Source organism: Ursus arctos, unplaced genomic scaffold (genome assembly GCF_023065955.2).
Source record: "Ursus arctos isolate Adak ecotype North America unplaced genomic scaffold, UrsArc2.0 scaffold_15, whole genome shotgun sequence".
Taxonomy (NCBI): Eukaryota; Metazoa; Chordata; class Mammalia; order Carnivora; family Ursidae; genus Ursus; species Ursus arctos.
Window position 1 is genome coordinate 59,133,931 of NW_026622819.1, and position 17,733 is coordinate 59,151,663.

The 17,733-nt window shown below is 50.2% G+C and overlaps 1 protein-coding gene across 1 annotated transcript in view; it reads right to left on the bottom strand.

Moving 5' to 3' along the window:
- SH3PXD2B (SH3 and PX domains 2B) overlaps positions 1-17,733 on the bottom strand; it is a 101,088-nt gene that overhangs the window by 22,635 nt on the left and 60,720 nt on the right. The window contains exons 6-8 of the mRNA XM_026510971.4: positions 14,896-14,921; positions 6,501-6,635; positions 1,707-1,811 (exon numbers count right to left, since the gene is read on the bottom strand). Of these exons, the coding sequence (XP_026366756.1) occupies positions 1,707-1,811; positions 6,501-6,635; positions 14,896-14,921 (266 nt within the window). The remainder of the gene's footprint in view (positions 1-1,706; positions 1,812-6,500; positions 6,636-14,895; positions 14,922-17,733) is intronic.

Genomic DNA, 17,733 nt, shown 5'->3' on the forward strand with positions numbered 1-17,733 from the left:
CAGGCACGGGCAGTCCCCGAGCAGGAAGGCACATGCGGATGCAGGGATGTGGCTCCAAACACTGAAGAAAACCCCAAGGCAGGCACCTTGACGCCAGCTGATGGCATACAAGTCCCCCAGAGTCCGGCGGCGGCCCGCGGGCCGGGGCAAAGACCAGTACCTCCATGAGACTGGACAGGCAGCATGTGGAGGTGAAGGGCAGAAGGCAGAGGTGAGGAGAAAACACTTCCAGTGTCTGGAGGCAAAGGGGACACCAAGCGCATGTTCCCATTTAGGAGTAATTATTTCTGAGCCTGTGCCAAACCCCAGGTGTCTGAAGAGGACCAAGTTCCTGAGTATTAACCTTGGACTTGGGTGCAGAGGCCACCGGTGGACATAATTCGATTCCTAGCGTGACTTATAAAGAGGCACTAAGAGAAGCCCTTGTGACAGGGGGAAGAAAAATGTACAGACTTAGGAAAATGTGGTATCTCTCCCATCTTCTAGCTGTGTGACCCCAGGCAGGTGTCTCTACCTTTCTGAGCCCGTCTCCCCATCTGTAAAATGGGTTAATAATCAATCCCTTACAGAGGGCTGCCCGTAATGGTCATCATTAACTGTCAGAGGGAGCTAATTTCCATGTGGTATATCACAACCCCTGAACCTGAGTTGATTCTTTAAGCTGGCCCAGCCCCTAGTGCCTAGAGGGCCCCACAAAACAGAGCAAACCAACAGACGTTGTACTCTGAGGGGTGCTGGCCGTAATAAAACTAAATGCAAAACCATATACACATTTGTTTGTTCACCTCTGGGCACAGAAATATCTCCCTTCTTCTCACCCTCTTTTCTGATAAACACAGAAAGTGGTTTTGTGCTTTCCCCAAAAACAGTCAGATAAAAGCCCCAATGTTTAACCCTGGGTAAGGCATAGCTATATATTTCAGGTTCTCTGCGAAATGCTTTGCATATGGAATCTCATTTAATTAAGAAAAAAAAAATCCCATGATATAGACATCATCATTTCCATTTTTAGAGGAGGGGGCCAAGGCAGGGAGCAGTTACGCTGCTGGCCCAACTCTGCCCGCAATGGTGCAGCCGATTCACGTTCAGGTCTGTCTGGCTCTCAAAGCCTTCTGTTTATTAGCTAAGATGAACTCGTCCTGTAGTTTCAGGACTGCTGCTAGTGGGGCAATCGGAGTCAGTTGGGGGGTAGTATTTCTGGCATTGCAGGAACCACCCTTCGGGACACCTGGTGGGTAAGTTCTCCCGGTAACGGAAGTAGCGTGTGGGTAAGTGGAAAGGGTCAGCCCTAATCCTGATGCCCAGTCCGGGTCACTGAGAAAACACAGACGTTTATAGAAAGCTTCAGATGTCTCGCAAATGAGCTGGAAGGAGCCCCAGCATCCTGGCCATCAGAATAGTTCAAGGAAAGAATAGTGAGGTGCTGACGGTGATCAGGCAGGGGTTCTCCTGGGGTCCCATAGAGGTGTCAGGACCCCAGCTCCGGCCAGGCTCACCTGGGTTCGCTCCCAAAAGCCCCTAAGAAAGGGCAGCCTTGTCATCAGCCCCAACCCCCTTGGCCTTGGCTTCATGTCCTGAGCCAGCGAGCCACGGAGACTTGGGGGCAGAGGCTGAAGGGCAGGGAGGGGCTGGGTAAGGAGGTCCCCACATGGGTGATGACCAGCACAGGTCTCTCCGGCAAGCGCGAGGCTCCAGCTCCTTCCTACCTTCTTCGGGCTGTAGGGAAAACTCATCCTGCATACCGTCCTGCCCTTCCAGGCAGGTTGCGGGGACCCAGCCTTGCTCTTCGGCAGTGCTGACGAACCACCAACCTGGGAAAACAAGAGTGCAGACTGAGATTAGTCGGGTCGGGTGCGAAGCCTGGGGGGTCAGAATATAGTAACACGTTCAGCCACGGCCATGAGTCAATGCTCAGGATAGGGTGAGAAAGTCACTATTTTACTGTGGAACACAACTCCCCATGTTAGCTCTCTGTTAATTGCTCAGGGCAGCCTAACAGGAAACCCACTCCAGAGTCTGGGACAGGGGACAGAAAGGTCGTCCTGAATGACGAGAGTAAGGAACGTAGCTATCGGCTCTAAGGTATGCAAGGCCATTTGACTTGCACTATTTTATCTAATCTTCACATTATCACCCCCATGACACAGATGAGGAAACCGAGGCTCCAAGAAGTGAGTACACTTGTCCAAGTTCACACGGCTTAGGCAAGAGCTGCCAGGCGCACCCAGGGCTGTCTGATGCTGAAGCCACTGTCCTATTGACCTAGCCGAGACGCTGATCTTTTTTTTTTTTTTTTTCCCAAAGATTATTTATTTATTTATTTGACAGAGAGACAGCCAGCGAGAGAGGGAACACAGCAGGGGAGTGGGAGAGGAAGAAGCAGGCTCCCAGCGGAGGAGCCCGATGTGGGACTCGATCCTGGAATGCCAGGATCACGCCCTGAGCTAAAGGCAGACGCTCAACGACTGCGCTACCCAGGCGCCCCCGAGACGCTGATCTTGCACTGGCTCTTGTCAGGGTCGATCTGGCTGCAGTGTAACTGCCTGAGGCCTCTCACCCAGACCCACAGGCCCTCCTTCTTTAGAGAACGAGCTCGTACCCTGTGGTAGGCAGAACCGTGACTTGCCAAAGATGTCCGTGTCCTAATCCTCGGAGCCTGTGAATATGGTAAATTACGTGGCACAGAGGAATTAAGGTTGCAGGCAGTGGGATTAAGGCCGCAAAGCAGCCAAGCTAAAATAGGGGGGCTATCCGGGATGATCTGGGTGGGCCCCGTGTAATCACAGGGAGGGCAGAAGAGGAGTTGGGGGAGATGTGGCTGTGGAGGAAAAGACAAGAGAGGTGCAGCACAGCGGGCTCTGAAAACGGAGGCGGGACCGTGAGCCAAGGAAAGGGGTGGCCTCTAAACGCTGGAAAAGGCAAAGAAGCAGGTCCTCTCTAGAACCTGCAGATGGGAACGCAGCCTTGCCAGTGCCTTGATTTTAGCCTACTGGGGGCCCATTTGGACTTCTGACCTACAGAACTTATGTTGTTTGAAGCCACTAAGTTTGTGGTAACTGGTCACAACGGCAATGGTAAATTAACACATGGCCCAACGGGCTCTGCACAATATAAATGGAAAAACAGGATCTGGGGGCATCTGGGTGGGTCAGTTGGTTAAGCATCCGACCCCTGGTTTTGGCTCAGGTCATGATACCAGGGTCCTGGGATTGAGCCCCATGTTGGGCTCCATGCTCAGCGGGGAGTCTGCTTGCGATTCTCTCTCTTCCCCCTCGGCCCCTCACCTAGCTCACATGAGTGCTCTCTCTTGCTCTCTCAAATAAATAAATCAATCTTTTTTTTTTTTTTTAAGATTTTATTTATTTATTCGACAGAGATAGAGACAGCCAGCGAGAGAGGGAACACAGGCAGGGGGAGTGGGAGAGGAAGAAGCAGGCTCATAGCGGAGGAGCCTGATGTGGGGCTCGATCCCAGAACACGGGGATCACGCCCTGAGCCGAAGGCAGACGCTTAACCGCTGTGCCACCCAGGCGCCCTGTCAAATAAATAAATCAATCTTAAAAAAAAAAAAAGACAAAGAAAAATAGGATCTGCTCCCCAAGATCACACACCTCCAAGCCTTGGACACCTCAAAAAAGAAGAGAAGGAAGGAGCAGACTAATGGAGCCGCCTTGCTGGTCTTACAGGGAAGCCTTTGTTTTTGACCTCCCTGGAGTGGAAATCAGCTGCTTTACTCAACTGGACACTCCTTTTAAAATATAAGTTTAGGAAGGGCGTCTGGGGTGGCTCAGTTGGTTAAGCATCAGACTGTTGGTTTCAGCTCAGGTCATGGGATCTGCCTGACCTCAGGCTCATGGGATAGAGCCCTGCATTGGGCTCCATCCTCGGCAGGGAGTCTGCCTGGGATTCTCTCTCTGCCTCTGCCCCTCCCCCCCCTTTCAAATAAATAAATCTTTAAAAAAAATACAAGTTTTGGTGGCTGGGAAGTGTGCATGCATGTGAATGAGTGAACAGGGTGAACAAATCTATGCAAATCCAGAAATTAGAAGGTATGTCATATGTCTTCCTAAGAACTCCTATTTGTAGGTATTTGTGTGGGGGTTAAGCAAACTGTCACAACACAATGACAGCAATGTGTGCCAGACTGGGTCAGCACTTCACATCTACTACTGACAGGCTGGCTTGTCACACTAGCCCTAGGAGCTGCATGGGACCAACCCATTCTACAGATGAGGAAGCCAAGGCTCAGAAAGAGGCAGTGACTTGACTAAGGTCACAAAGCAGCAGAGCCAGGATTCAGCCCTAGGCAGTCCTCGCCTCCAAGTCTCAGCTCTCATCATTGCTAGGGGAGAGGAAACTGTCACGGCCAGTTGGCAGGCAGGTCATTTGGCAGGATCTTAAAATTCAAAATATGTGTCCCTACGGTTCCATACCGTATCTCATATCTAACCTAGGAAACACCCCCCAACGTGCATGCGTATACTGTTCACGCCGGAGAAAAACATGGTTTATTCAGATCAAATAGTACGCAGATGGTGAAGGACTAAAAAGAGCGAAATGTTGACTCAAGAGCGTGTTGCAGATCGAAATGGTCAAAATGTACACAGAACGATAGCACTGGAGGTAAGAACACCTACAAAATTATATCAACACACGCAAAACATCGTCGCGCGCATATGGTTATTTATGTACGGGCACACGTGCGCACATGTGGACATGCAGACCACATACACCCACCCACATACATACGTGTGTACACACATATGCATGAAGACACACACGTACCTTATCAAGGATTCATAGTAAACTGACAGAAGGTCTCTGTGGGGCTTGGAAAGGGGATTAAGGTTGAATGAAGCCAGCGGAAAAAACAGATTTTATTATTAATGTTTTAAGAAGAATGTATCCACATATTACATGGGTCAGTAAAATAGAATTAAACATAAATGCTGCCGGCTTGTTGGCCACTGGAAGATGTGACCTCCTGCCGGCCCCCTTTCCCCCACTGCCTCTGGACATGCCAGGCTTATCCTCAGCACCCCTCCTGGCTCCTACTCTTCCCCCGGCAATGTATTCTTCCTGACTTTCGGCACACAGGCTGCTCAGGGGGGTGGGGGCTGCCTTCCTCAGTCCCTGTGAGGCATCCTAGCCACACCCATAATCTGCATACGCTCATTCCCAAGAATTAGATCATCTGCATATATTCATTCCCAGGAATGAGAGAGTCACATGGCCTTGGAGCCAGCTGGAACTGGTTTGGAATTCCAGCTCCAGAACCTGTCCTGAGATCTTGGGTGAGTGAGCACGGTACTTGGAGTCTTGTTTCTTCAGCTGTGATGTGGGGAGGGCAGTTGCTATATTAATTAAAGAACGGGTTGGCCAATGCTGATCTCATGACTAATGGTAACGTGAGCCAGACGCTGCTGCAAATACAGTCTTTCCTCTCTGTTTGTTGGCCCATAACTAGCCACTGGGGTGTCACAGAGATGGGCCTGCTAATGATATTAGGCAACGTCACATTGTAGGCACAACAAAGCCCGTGGGTTTACGCCACTTTTTCCTGGAGAGGATCCGCTCATCCTTTACTCCTTGCTCTTTGCCTTCAGTGATGCCCATGGCTGTTCTTGGCTAAGGCAGGCAAGAGGAAAGCAAACCCACATCTCTGAGTACCTACTGTGTGCCAGGCCCAGGGGCAGGCACTCTCTAGGTAGGATCTTGTTTAATTCTGGTAACAGCTATTTGAAGTAGAAGCGTTTTCTATTTTTTAAAAAAAAGATTTATTTATTTATTTTGGAGGGGGGTGGAGAGGCAGAGAGAGAAGGAGAAACAGTCCCAGGCAGACTCTGGGCTGAGCTTGATCCCATGACCCCCGAGACGGAGATCTGAGCCGAGACCAAGAATCAGACGTTCCACCGACTGCACCATCCATCTGAAGCCTTTTCTATTTTGCATATGAGAGAATTGATGGTCAGAGGGAAGCAGCAAGCAGTCTCCGAACCCTGAAATGCGGAGTTCAGATGGAAACTCAGACTAAGTGTCTGATCATACCACCTTCTGTCCCAGACCTGGCCAGTGTACAGGCCCAGGGGTCCCTGTGATGACAGGTGGGCCGAGGAGACAGGGAGTGTGTCCGTCCCACCAGAGCCTGCAGCTGATGGAGCCTTCAGGAAGACTCCCGCGGTAACCAAAGGCAAATTTCCAGTGGAATGCTGGACTCCATGTCTCTAAGTGCTTTGAAACCAGAAGACACATTCATGAAATGCGACCCTCGGAATAAAGCAGTAACAACTGACCCAACAGGATGCCGGTGAGTTGTGACCAAGTGGGATATGTGAGTACTGTGATCAAACACGGGGAGCTTTCTGAGAGGGCGTCAGCTGGGTCTGTGGGAACCGCCCAGCTCAGACCAGCCATTGCAGTTTCTGTGCTTCCACATATCTCCTGTCCTAGGGGGTTGGCAACAGGGTAAGGCAAGGAGGGAGGTGGCTCGGTTCCCCTACCTGACTCATTCTTCTCGATGATGTCCACCACCTGCCCCACGCTGAGGCTGATCTCCGAGCTCTCCTGCTTCTGGTAGTCTGCCACCACCACATACTGCTCCAGGACCATGGGGTCCACCGAGGTCAGGTCGCCCCCTGCGGATATAAAACCTTATCAGATGTCACCTCTAGCCACCACCCACGCACGAAGGAGCGGGAGCCAGGGGAGTAGGGTGGGTCAGGAGAACATTTCAAAGACAGAAAGAAGCTACTGTAGAACGTATCTCAAAGGTCACCTTATCTATTCACGCTTTCCTTCATTTGTTCATGCAACCACCAAAATTTACCAAGTACCTGTTCAATGCAGACACTGTGCGAGCCACTGGGGATTCAGAGTCGGTCAAGATATGGTACTTGCCCTGAAGAAGCTGACCGTCTAGCGGGAAAGTGCATTCACTCATATCAGTCTTTCCTTCCCTTCGTTCGTCCCTCTGCCATTAGCCATCCATCCAACCAAACACCCACCCATCCAAAATCACTCATCCACTAATTCGTGAAGTCATCAGTGATGTCCCAGACACTCTATTAGGTGTGGGGGATGAAAGTGAATGAAACAGATAGGACTCTTGGTCTCCAGTAACTTCATCGAGGTGGGGAGACAGACACACGAACAGATCTATATAACCATAAGCACATGGGATAATATAAGTATCAGTTTTTGAGCTGCATTGCTGGAGGAAACCAGCATGCTGGACCAGAATGACTGGGAAAGGGTATGCCACATTCAGTGGGGTGGTCAGCAAGACCTCCCTTAGGAGGGGACATGAATAGGAGACATGAGAGCATGGGGAAAGAACAGTGCAGACAGACTCAGATTTCCCGGGAAGGGGCCTGGGAGGAGGCCAGGGGGCTGAGTACAGTGAGCAAGGGGACCAGTCCTGTATGAGGACACACAGGTAGGCACGGGTCAGAACAGGCAGGTAAGAAGTTTGGGTTTTTTTTTTTTTTAATCCTCAAGTAGAAAGCCACTGAAGGGCAGCCTGACATTTGTGGCCACAGGGCCCTGGTTTTGCGACAGTCCTGATTCACAGTATTCCCTCCTACTGTTTCCATAAACAACTGAAATATCCAGGAAATCCCACATTTCTGTGTCCTAACACACCCAGTAATGGAGTGCTGTGCAAGGGCCAGCCCCCCTGGCCGATTTTGTGCGTGCTTTCCCAGCTCTATCGGGTGGCGCCTTGCTGGTAGCTTGGAATTGGCCATAGTGGGAGTATTTACACCATGGATATTGGCAAATGCTACAAAGCAGGGCTCTCGATCAGAAAGCTGGTTGTGAAGTTATTTCCCAGCACGCCAGTGCACCCCAGCCTCTGGCATCCAGAAGCAGCACAAAAGCCCTTTGTTAGAACCATGTGCTCTGAATTTCCGATGTGGAAAACCAGAATAGGGCATTGAAGCAGGGTGAAGTGTCACTGCTTCCTGGCTCTTCCCAGCTGAGGGTAATGGAGGGAAACAGAAGCCGGGGAGGGTCCCAGGACCACCCTGGGTGCAGAAAACATGGGAACAGAGAAAGAGAGCAGAGGAGAGAGATGGAGATGTAGACTGAAGGTTCGGAAGCAGGTTGGGAGGAAGGGGCCTCGCATAACGCCCACCGCAGGCTACACATCATACATAAACTATGTCAACACGACCACCTTGGAAGGCGGGTACGGCCACCCCCCTTCTATAGACAAGAAAAGAGGCTCCGAGATATCGAGTGCCTTGCCTTGGGTCCCACAGCTGGATGGTGACAAAGCCGGACTTGAACCAGGTCCACCTGGCTCAGAGGCTCTCCAGTGTGGTGGGGGGCATGGTGGGGGTAGGTGAGGAAAGAAAAGATGCTAGGGAAGGAAGGGTGGTAGAGGCCCGATTGCTTTCCTTCCCTGTGGGTCCCCACGAGCCTCCCCCCCGCCCCCAGGACCAGTTAGCCAGGGTCTGATTTCCTTGTGTCTCTCTGGGCTATCTTCTCTCCTCTAGCACCTCCCCCAAGGTCAGGATGCAGGGCTGATGTCCTCCTGGCCTCCAGCACGCCAGTGCACCCCAGCCAGCCCAGCCACTCAAGCCTTTCTGTAATAGCCTTCGAACAGGCTTGTTACGGCCCCCCGACTGCCCCCATTAGATCGGAAGCTCTTGACAGCAGAAGTCTCGACAGTGCCCTGGACCACCGGGTGCTGTGCTCACATGTGAGCAGGTGGAGGCAGACGCTGGCTCGCTGGAGGCTCCTGGCCACTGCGAGCTGGGGACAATTTCCCCAGGGGATGCAACAAGTAGAGACCAGAGTCTATAGCTTCTGTCCCAGGATACAGTGTGCCTTCGGGATCACAACCCCAGGAATGCAGCTACCCTTCTGATTTGGCACTCAGGTGGGCTGTAGCCAGGCACCTGTGCTTCCCTGTCTCTCAACCTGACAGAAAGAACTGGAGAGACAGGAGAGAAGCAGCCACCACACAGTCAGGTTGGAACGTGTGCCCACCGCTCAGGTGAATTCTCAGAGATGCGCCCAGGTCTTCCCTGCAGGAGGCCAGGGGGCTGGGAGGGTCAGGGACAGCCTGGATTCCCGCCTGGAGGTTCTCTGCTGCCACCTGGAGGCAGGTCTGGATTCTTTCTCACCCAGCCACAGGTTTGATGCGGGTGGACTTTCTTTTTTAGCACCCTGTCACCTGTCTTCATTCACATCCTCACGGAGCCCCATCCTCTGCACCAGGGTCTGAGTGAGGATTGTTTGGGATGGTAGTGGTGGGGGAACGACACGTGTAACTGGCCTCTATCCTGTCCCTCTGGTCTGTCTTCCACACGGCAGAGTGCTTGCTCCCAAAACGCTACTCTGATCATGCTGCTCACTGCTCAGCACCTGCTATGGCTCCCCATTGTCCTCAGGTTCACTGGACTTTGCTGGCCTTTATGGCCTTGCGTTTTGGCTACCTGATTCGTGGTGTACCTATAAAACCAGAAAGCATGACGGTGCCGTTGGACGGGCTGTTTTCTCTGCTCAGGATGCCTTCTCCTCTCCCCTGCATTCACACGGGAACCACCTAATCCTAGCCTCCTAACTGGTCTTCCCCAGCCTTGACTGCTACAATCTGTTCTTGACACAGCAGCTACAGTGGTCCTTTTAAAAGATGGGTAAGATCGTGTTCCTCAACAGTCACGAGCCCACAGTGGCCTCCACCTCCCTCAGGAGAAAGCCCTGTAGCCTATCAGGCCCTGCCCAACCCCTCTGTTCATTTCTTTTCCACGCTCCCCAATGTGGCACAGGTCACTGCATGGTTTAGATTCCTGCTCAAGTGGCACCGCATCAACGAGACCTTCTCTGACCACCCTGCACTGCCGCACCTAGTTTTAAGATTCCCGTGTTTAATGCATATAAAGTCCCGAATTCAAGAGCGATATTCTGTGCAATTCATATGGTGGGGCTGAGTGCCTCACCTGTTTTTATTTCACCACAGTGTTTAAAAAATCATAGATTCTATATATTTACTTGTTTCCTTGTTGTCTGTTTTTCCCTCTGGAACATAAGCCCCATGAGTGCAGGGACTCAGTCTCCTGTTAACTGTTGGATTCCCCGTCTAAAGGTTCACAGGCCCATGGTCTGTTGTGGTGCGAGGGGAATTAGTAAAGAGAGTGTGTGTGTGTGTGTGTGTGTGTGTGTGTGTGTGTGTGTGTTTTAAAGTAGGCTCCACACCCAGTGTGGAGCCCAATGTGGGGCTTCAACTCATGACCCTGAGATGAAGAGTCAGATGCCTAACTGACGGAGCCACCCAGGCACTCCAGGAAAGTTTTTGCATTTTTATTTTATTTTTTAATTTTAATTTAATTTAATTTTATTTATTTTTATTTTTTTATTTTTTATTTTTATTTATTTATTTATTTTTATTTATTTGACAGAGATAGAGCCAGCCAGCGAGAGAGGGAACACAAGCAGGGGTAGTGGGAGAGGAAGAAGCAGGCTCATAGCGGAGGAGCCTGATGTGGGGCTCGATCCCAGAACTCCAGAATCATGCCCTGAGCCGAAGGCAGACGCTTAACCGCTGTGCCACCCAGGCGCCCCTTTTTAAATTTATTTAACAGAGATAGAGACAGCCAGTGCGAGAGGGAACACAGCAGGTGGAGTGGGAGAGGAAGAAGCAGGCTCACAGTGGAGGAGCCTGATGTGGGGCTTGATCCCATAACGCCGGGATCACGCCCTGAGCCGAAGGCAGACGCTTAACCGCTGTGCCACCCAGGCGCCCCATTATTTTAAAGGTTTTATTTATTTGACAGAGATAGAGACAGCTAGTGAGAGAGGGAACACAAGCAGGGGGAGTGGGAGAGGAAGAAGCAGGCTCCTAGCAGAGGGGCCTGATGTGGGGCTCGATCCCATAACGCTGGGATCACGCCCTGAGCCGAAGGCAGACGCTTAACCGCTGTGCCACCCAGGTGCCCCAGTTTTTGCATTTTTAAAGGGTTGTAAAGGAGAATGAGAGGAAGAGGAAAAAATTATTATTATTATTATTATTATTATTGACAGGGCCTGTATGTGGCCTGCAAACCCTGAATATTTACTATCTGGCCCATTAGAGAAAAAGTTTGGCAGCCCCTGGCCTAGAATGTGGATGGCACCTATCAGGATCAATAAATACCTTAAGGAAAAAAAAAAAGAATATTCTAAAACTCACCTTTAAAGGACTTCCTACCCCAGAAATAAATTAAAATGCCTTCTTTTAGAGCTCTTACAACATTTTGTTTACCCATCTATTTTTCCTACCAGACTGTAAGAATACTTCCCACATCTTGTTTACCTTTGCATTCCCCAGGGGCTTAGAGCACTCCCAGGCGCACAGTAGGTACTTAATAATCATTTAATAAATAACTGTGTCTGTCTTGTTCACTCAGCACTTAGCACAGACACTGAATGGATATTTGTGGAGTGAACAAAGGACATAGGGAAACTTCTAGAAACTCTTCTGCTTTGCATGGCTCCAGGCCTCCTCCTAGGAGCACACAATGCTGACAGTTATAGCAGGCACCTGTCCCATCTCATGGACAACCAAAGATGACTCCCTGCCTATAAGCAAGGACAGAGCTTTGATGAAGTCAGGGTCCGGTTAAGTCCAGCTACTCGGTCCAAAAATTCATTGTTGCCACCCAGTCTGAACAACTGATGGTACGTTTGTACCACATACAGTTTTCAGGATTCCGATCAATGGACTGATCTATTCATTTCTGCACTAACTCTCCCAACAAGGCTGCCAAGGGGGTTTGGGAGAATGAAAAGCAGTGACGGAATCAGAAAATCACGGGACTCACTGCAAACGAGACACCAATCCAGGAAACAGGGAGGTCAGGGAGCAGGGTTTAGGACTCTGGGCTGGCGTGAGCACATCTGCTACTGGCACAGGGCTGGAGCCCATACTTCCTCCAAAACTCGCTAGGGGCCACACCTGTGTCTTACCTCTCCTTGTTCTAGGACAGCAGCTTTTACACTGAACTTCCTGCCCTTAAGTGGTTTGGAAAAGAGTGCTTGGGGCTGCTTTTCCTGCACCAGTTCTTCTGCCTTCCTTTTACCCAGAGCACTCAGTTTATGAGAACGTCATTCGTTTGATGGGCCAGGATTCTCAAACTAGGCTTCAGGCCAGCTAGGCGCTAGGTGGGGACACCTACTGGTGGACAGTGATATTGCGCCCAAGCTCTATAAGGCATAGTAACGGCAATACCTAGAAGTTCACGCAGGTGGCTAAGTACGAGGAGTTGCAAGCTTGAAATCTAAGTATTCCTGTGTAAGGAACGTCATTCTTGTGGTCCAGCGGGAATCAGAGAAGGAACAGGTCAGCAGAGAGATTCCACAGTGGAAGGGTGATTTTAATGCTGAGGAAGTGCTATAATATAGTCTCAAGAGGTATAGTGCCCCAGGTACCATAGAATTTTCTAACTGGAATGTTTTTATTCGTGACGACATGTCTTGAATTTTAAAGATAACTGCCATGGACAGCATTTTGTCCCTCCAAAATTCATATGTTAAGACTTAACTCTCAAAGGACGGCCTTTGGAGGTGGGGCTCTGGGAGGTAGTTAGGTTCAGATGACGTCATGAGCTGGCGCCCCCACGACAGGGGCAGTACCCTTACTAGAAGAGACAACAGAGAGCTGGTTCTTGCTCTCCCTCTGCCATGGGAGGACACAGTGAGAAGGCAGCAGTCTAGGTTGGGAAATAAGTTTCTGTAGTTTAAGCCACTCAGTCAATAGTATTTTCATTATGGCAGACCAAGCCAGACTAATACAGTGAGTAATGATAAAGTGGGATTTTCTTTCCAGAAATTCACTATACTGCCAGTCTTGCTGAAAGAGCCAGTAAATCAGAGAATACTGCAATAAGCCAAGGGTAGAAAAATCAAGAAGAAAGATGCTCTTTAAATAATCACATGACCTCTTAAATTTGGTGGGAGGATTTTTTTTCCTGAAGAATGAGTAGAAGTTGAGTCCACATTAGCCCAAGTCTACAGGAGCCAGGCAGCCAGCCATGACTAGCAAACTCTGGAGACAGATGAGCTTTCTCCAATTAGAGTTCTGGCACAGAAATCTCAGGGTTTGGGCTGTCAACCTTAAATCCCTTTCAGAGGCAATCAAGAAGGCTAGTTCTAACATAAAGGTAGTGTTCAAAGGTCAGATAAGAAACTAAGGCTAATCCCAGCATGGGTCTTTAGCCTGAAAGAAGAAAGATGCTATTTTCCAACCAGCTGAACTATAAATAAATCCATCCCCCATCATTGCAGATGAATGATGTAATAGTCGTCACCACAAATTAGAGCCTCTTCTCTCTTCCAGACCAGTCCCCTCATCAAGCCTGTTCTGACCGGACACTTTGGTTTTTGCAAACCAGAGCTGTCTCTTTCCTCTACTCCGTTAGCCGTTCCCTCCAAGAACGTCTCTGCACACTCAAAGCCAGAAACTCTGTGACCAGCCCAAGAGTGGCTGTTCCTCTTCTCCTCTCTGTTCTTTTCTAAGAAACATATCATTATGCTCAGAGCTCAAGGACCATTTGCAGCTTTAACAGGATGCCATGGCTCCGGCCAGTACCTATTAAACCCAAAAGTGGAGCTATAAACAGACTGGGTGGGAAAAGGCAGGCGTTCATTCCAGACGCCAGACCTTGAGGGAAAGAGACCCAGCTCCTCTCCACTCTTCCTTGCAAGAATGGCCTGGGCCCTGTAAAGCTGACCACAGGCCTTGCACCCAGGGGGCTGTAAAGGGACCAGAGCCATTGAATTTCAGACATGGACACCCATGTGCTTTGAATTAATGGTAGCAGTATAAAGACAGCAGTAAACACGTAGCACTTAAAATATGCCAGGCATTGTTCTAAGTAATTTATACATATCACTATAAATCTTATAATAATCTGCCAAGATAGATTATTATTATCCCCATTTTACAGATGAGGCAACTGAGGGCCCTGAGAGAAGGCATCCTTTTTCATGTCCAGGATCTCTGCTTAGCCCCTCCTGCCCCCACATCATTACCAATGCCCTCAATCTTCCTGGAGTCCTAGATGCATACAAGCTCTGGGATTCTGGAAGCTCTGAAGACCACGCTGGCTCCAGGTGTGGTGGTGCGGGCAGGGGATTTCGTAGATGTGGGGGGGGGGGGTAGGATAATCCTGGGTCGCTGGAGGAAAAGGTCGGACTGTTGTGAATCTAGAGTTATCAACCCCAGGCCTTCAAAGACTGAATCATTCCTTTGGGCATACTTGAATCCCCACCTTCTCTTTTTCCATCATTGCTCTGTGCCTTCCACGGAGGAGAAGGGAGGCTGGGAAGGGAGAGAACGGATGCTCAGGAGAAGGGAGTGAGTGCCAGAGGTGCTGGAAAGAGCGGCCGTTATTGCCCAGAACAGTGGCCGACTAACAGAAGCACAGAGGCTAGGCTCCCCCCATGCACCTCTTCTCAACCCCAACTGCCCTTTGCCCTGTGGAAAGCTCCCGCTCACTCTTCAAGACCCAGCGTCCCTTCTTTTTTGACCCCTTCCAACACCTGGGAAGAACGCTCTCAGCTGTGAGGCACCACATTCCTCTGTCTACAGCAGCGTAGAGGTACGTAACCCCCTGTGGCTGGTCAGAGATGTCGGGCTCCCCTACTCCTCTGAGGCATTCTCAGGAAAAGACAGCAGGTCTTATCCAGTCTGTAACTTTTTGGTATAGGAAAAGCAACAACCTCCAATTCTTTTTTTGGGAAACAGGCTGGAGTATCAACCGATCAACCAAGCATGCACGCATTCATCCAACCACCTACCCACCCAGTCACATGCTGTATCCCTCAGGCAGTGCCCAGGGCCTGGCGATCATAGGGGCTCAGCAGGGGTATGCTGAACATTGAATTAATGAAAATGGAAAATATTCTTACCAGATTTCTTTTTCCCAACATGTTCCCTGCACAGGAAAGAAGAGGGTGGGAGAGAGTAATGAGTCAGTACCGTTACATACATGGCGACATGAGTTATTTCATTAGGAAGCTGAGATTCTCCATCCCGCAACATTTCCCGTGAATGAACACCAACAGAGGCAGCCCCAGGGACCCAGACTCTTTGAAAAAGAAAGAATTCCTCTTAATTTTCTCCCTTTGCCCTGGTGAGTGCTCTGGCGCCCTGGGGACCAGCATCTCTACTCTATTTGCAAAGCAGGGGGCCCTAGGGAGGGGTTAATGTGGGGGCACGCAGTATGAAAACAACATCAGGCCCCCATGTTGCACTAGCCTGATGTGCACCCCGCCAGGCACAGCAGAGGCCCTGCCTCACTTCTTGGGGCTGCCCTGAGCTGTACTCCTGGAGCAGAAAGCTCTTGGGGGTAAGTGGTAAGCGGAACGCATGAAAACTGTGTAGAAGTCTGGACATCAGTGAATAAAACACATCTCTCTTGCCATGACATAGAGAGTACTACTGTGGGCTAGAATTCATACAGAATGATGAGTACGGACTACATGCAGCTGCATTACCCGCACAATATTACAAATGGAGGATCACAAAATACTTTGAAGTGAATTATCCCATTAGGAAAAAGGTTTCCTATGTTATAAAGGGACAAGGGAGGTGACAGGATGGTTGGGTTGAGATAGATACTGTGGCAGCAGTAACATTAGCTAATAATTACTAAATGTTATTACCCCGTGCCACTATCCTGCTAGGTACTTCTCGTTCACTCATTTAATAGTCATAATAACCCTTGGAAATAAGTACTCTTTTTTTTTTTTAAAGATTTTATTTATTTATTCGACAGAGACAGAGACAGCCAGCGAGAGAGGGAACACAAGCAAGGGGAGTGGGAGAGGAAAAAGCAGGCTCATAGCGGAAGAGCCTGATGTGGGGCTCGATCCCATAACGCCGGGATCACGCCCTGAGCCAAAGGCAGATGCTTAACCGCTGTGCCACCCAGGCGCCCCGGAAATAAGTACTCTTTTAATGCCCATTTTCTAGATGAGGAAAAGGAGGCCCAGAGAGGTTAGGTAACTTGCCTCAGACCACACAGCTAGCAAGCAGCAAGCTGAACCCAGATCTACCTAATTTTTAAAAATGGAGCTGTAATTCATACACTATAAATTTCATTCTTTTAAAGTGTAGAGTTCACTGGTTTTTAGCATATCCATAAGGTTATGTAATCATCACCATTACCTAATTCCAGAAAATATTCATCATTCCAAAGAGAAACCCTGTACCTATAAACAGTCACTTGCTGCTCCCACCCCTCCCAACCGGTGGCAAATACTAATTTGTTTGCTGTCTCTAACGATCTGTCTATTCTGGACGTTTTACATGAATGGGATCATACAGTATGAGGCTTTTTGTGATTGGCTACTTTCAGGCGGCATGTTATCAAGGGCCATCCACAGCGTACCACGGATTGAGTGTCTTATTCCTTCTTACGGCTGAATCAAATCCCGTTGTGTGGGTAAAGCACACTTGGCTGATGCGTTCATCATCCACATTTTTGGCTCTTGCGAATCAGGCTTCTATGAACATTTGTACACAGGTTTTTGTGTGGACATATATTTGTATTTCTCTTGGTTCTAGGCTGGAATGGAATGCTAGGTCCCACGGTAACGCCAGGTTTCCCTTTCTGAGGACCTGCCAGGCCGTCTCCCCCAGCAGCTGAGCCACCTTACGGGCCGGCCCGCAGCGCTGGAGGGCGCCAGTTTCCTCACATCTTCCACAACCCTCGCTGCTCTCTGCGTTTTGATTGCCGCCACTCTAGTGGGTGTGAAGTGGTGGCTCACCGTGGTTTGGATTCGCGTTTCCTGATGGCCAACGAAGCCGAGCATCTTCTCATCTCTGCTTATTGGCCATTTGTGTATCGTCTCTGGAGAAATGTCAAATTCAGTCTGACTTTCAAGTCTGGCTTTTTCACCACTACGTAATGACCCTGTCCCTGTCACCGCGAGCATGGTGGGAGAGGGTGAGGGGGCTAAGCCAATCCCCCGAGCCTGGGGCTGCACTCCTGTGCCCCTGGGAGGAGGAGCAGGCTGGCCCCCGTGCTGGGCTGTGCTGGCCAGTCGTGATGTCCCCTGGCCACGCGTTACCTCATTGTCCCTTTGCGGGGGAGGGAGAGAGCAACAGCAGAATAATCTAGCTCATGTTTGCTGGCACTCTCTGGGTACAGGGTGCTGGTCAGAGTGCTGTATCCGGACCCACCCGATGAACCCTCAACAATAATCCTTGAGAGTTACTCCATTTCACAGATGCAGACACGGAGGCCCGGAGAGGGGACGCACCTCACCCAACATCAGAACCAAGGGAGCCCGGCTGGGGCCTGCTCTCCTGACCAAACGCTGGCCTGGCCTGTAGGTGAAGTCTCCTTCTTAGCAGCCAGCTCCAGGACACACCACAGAGGTCCCTCAAGGCTGCCTCTGTGTAAAGCACCATCTGCCCGTGTTGCTGTCAAGGCCTGTGACCTGAGCCACGGGCCAGGCTCCTTGAGGTCCTGGGCTCCTGCCTGCCGTGTAGTCCTGCTGGTGGTCTTGCTGTCCTGGCTGGAGCCCGGAGTTAGGGGCAGCAGGGGGCTCTTGGGTTCAAGCAGCAGCAGCATGTGGGGGCTCCCACAGGCACATCATCTCCTCTGTGTGACATGCTTGGGACGGTCCCAAGCTTTCCTGTGCATGGCAGCAAAGAACCTTCCTCTAACAGCACCATTTGGAATCCATCTTCCGTCTCCCTAAAGACTGCTGGGAATGACCCCCAGTTTCCAGCTTCAG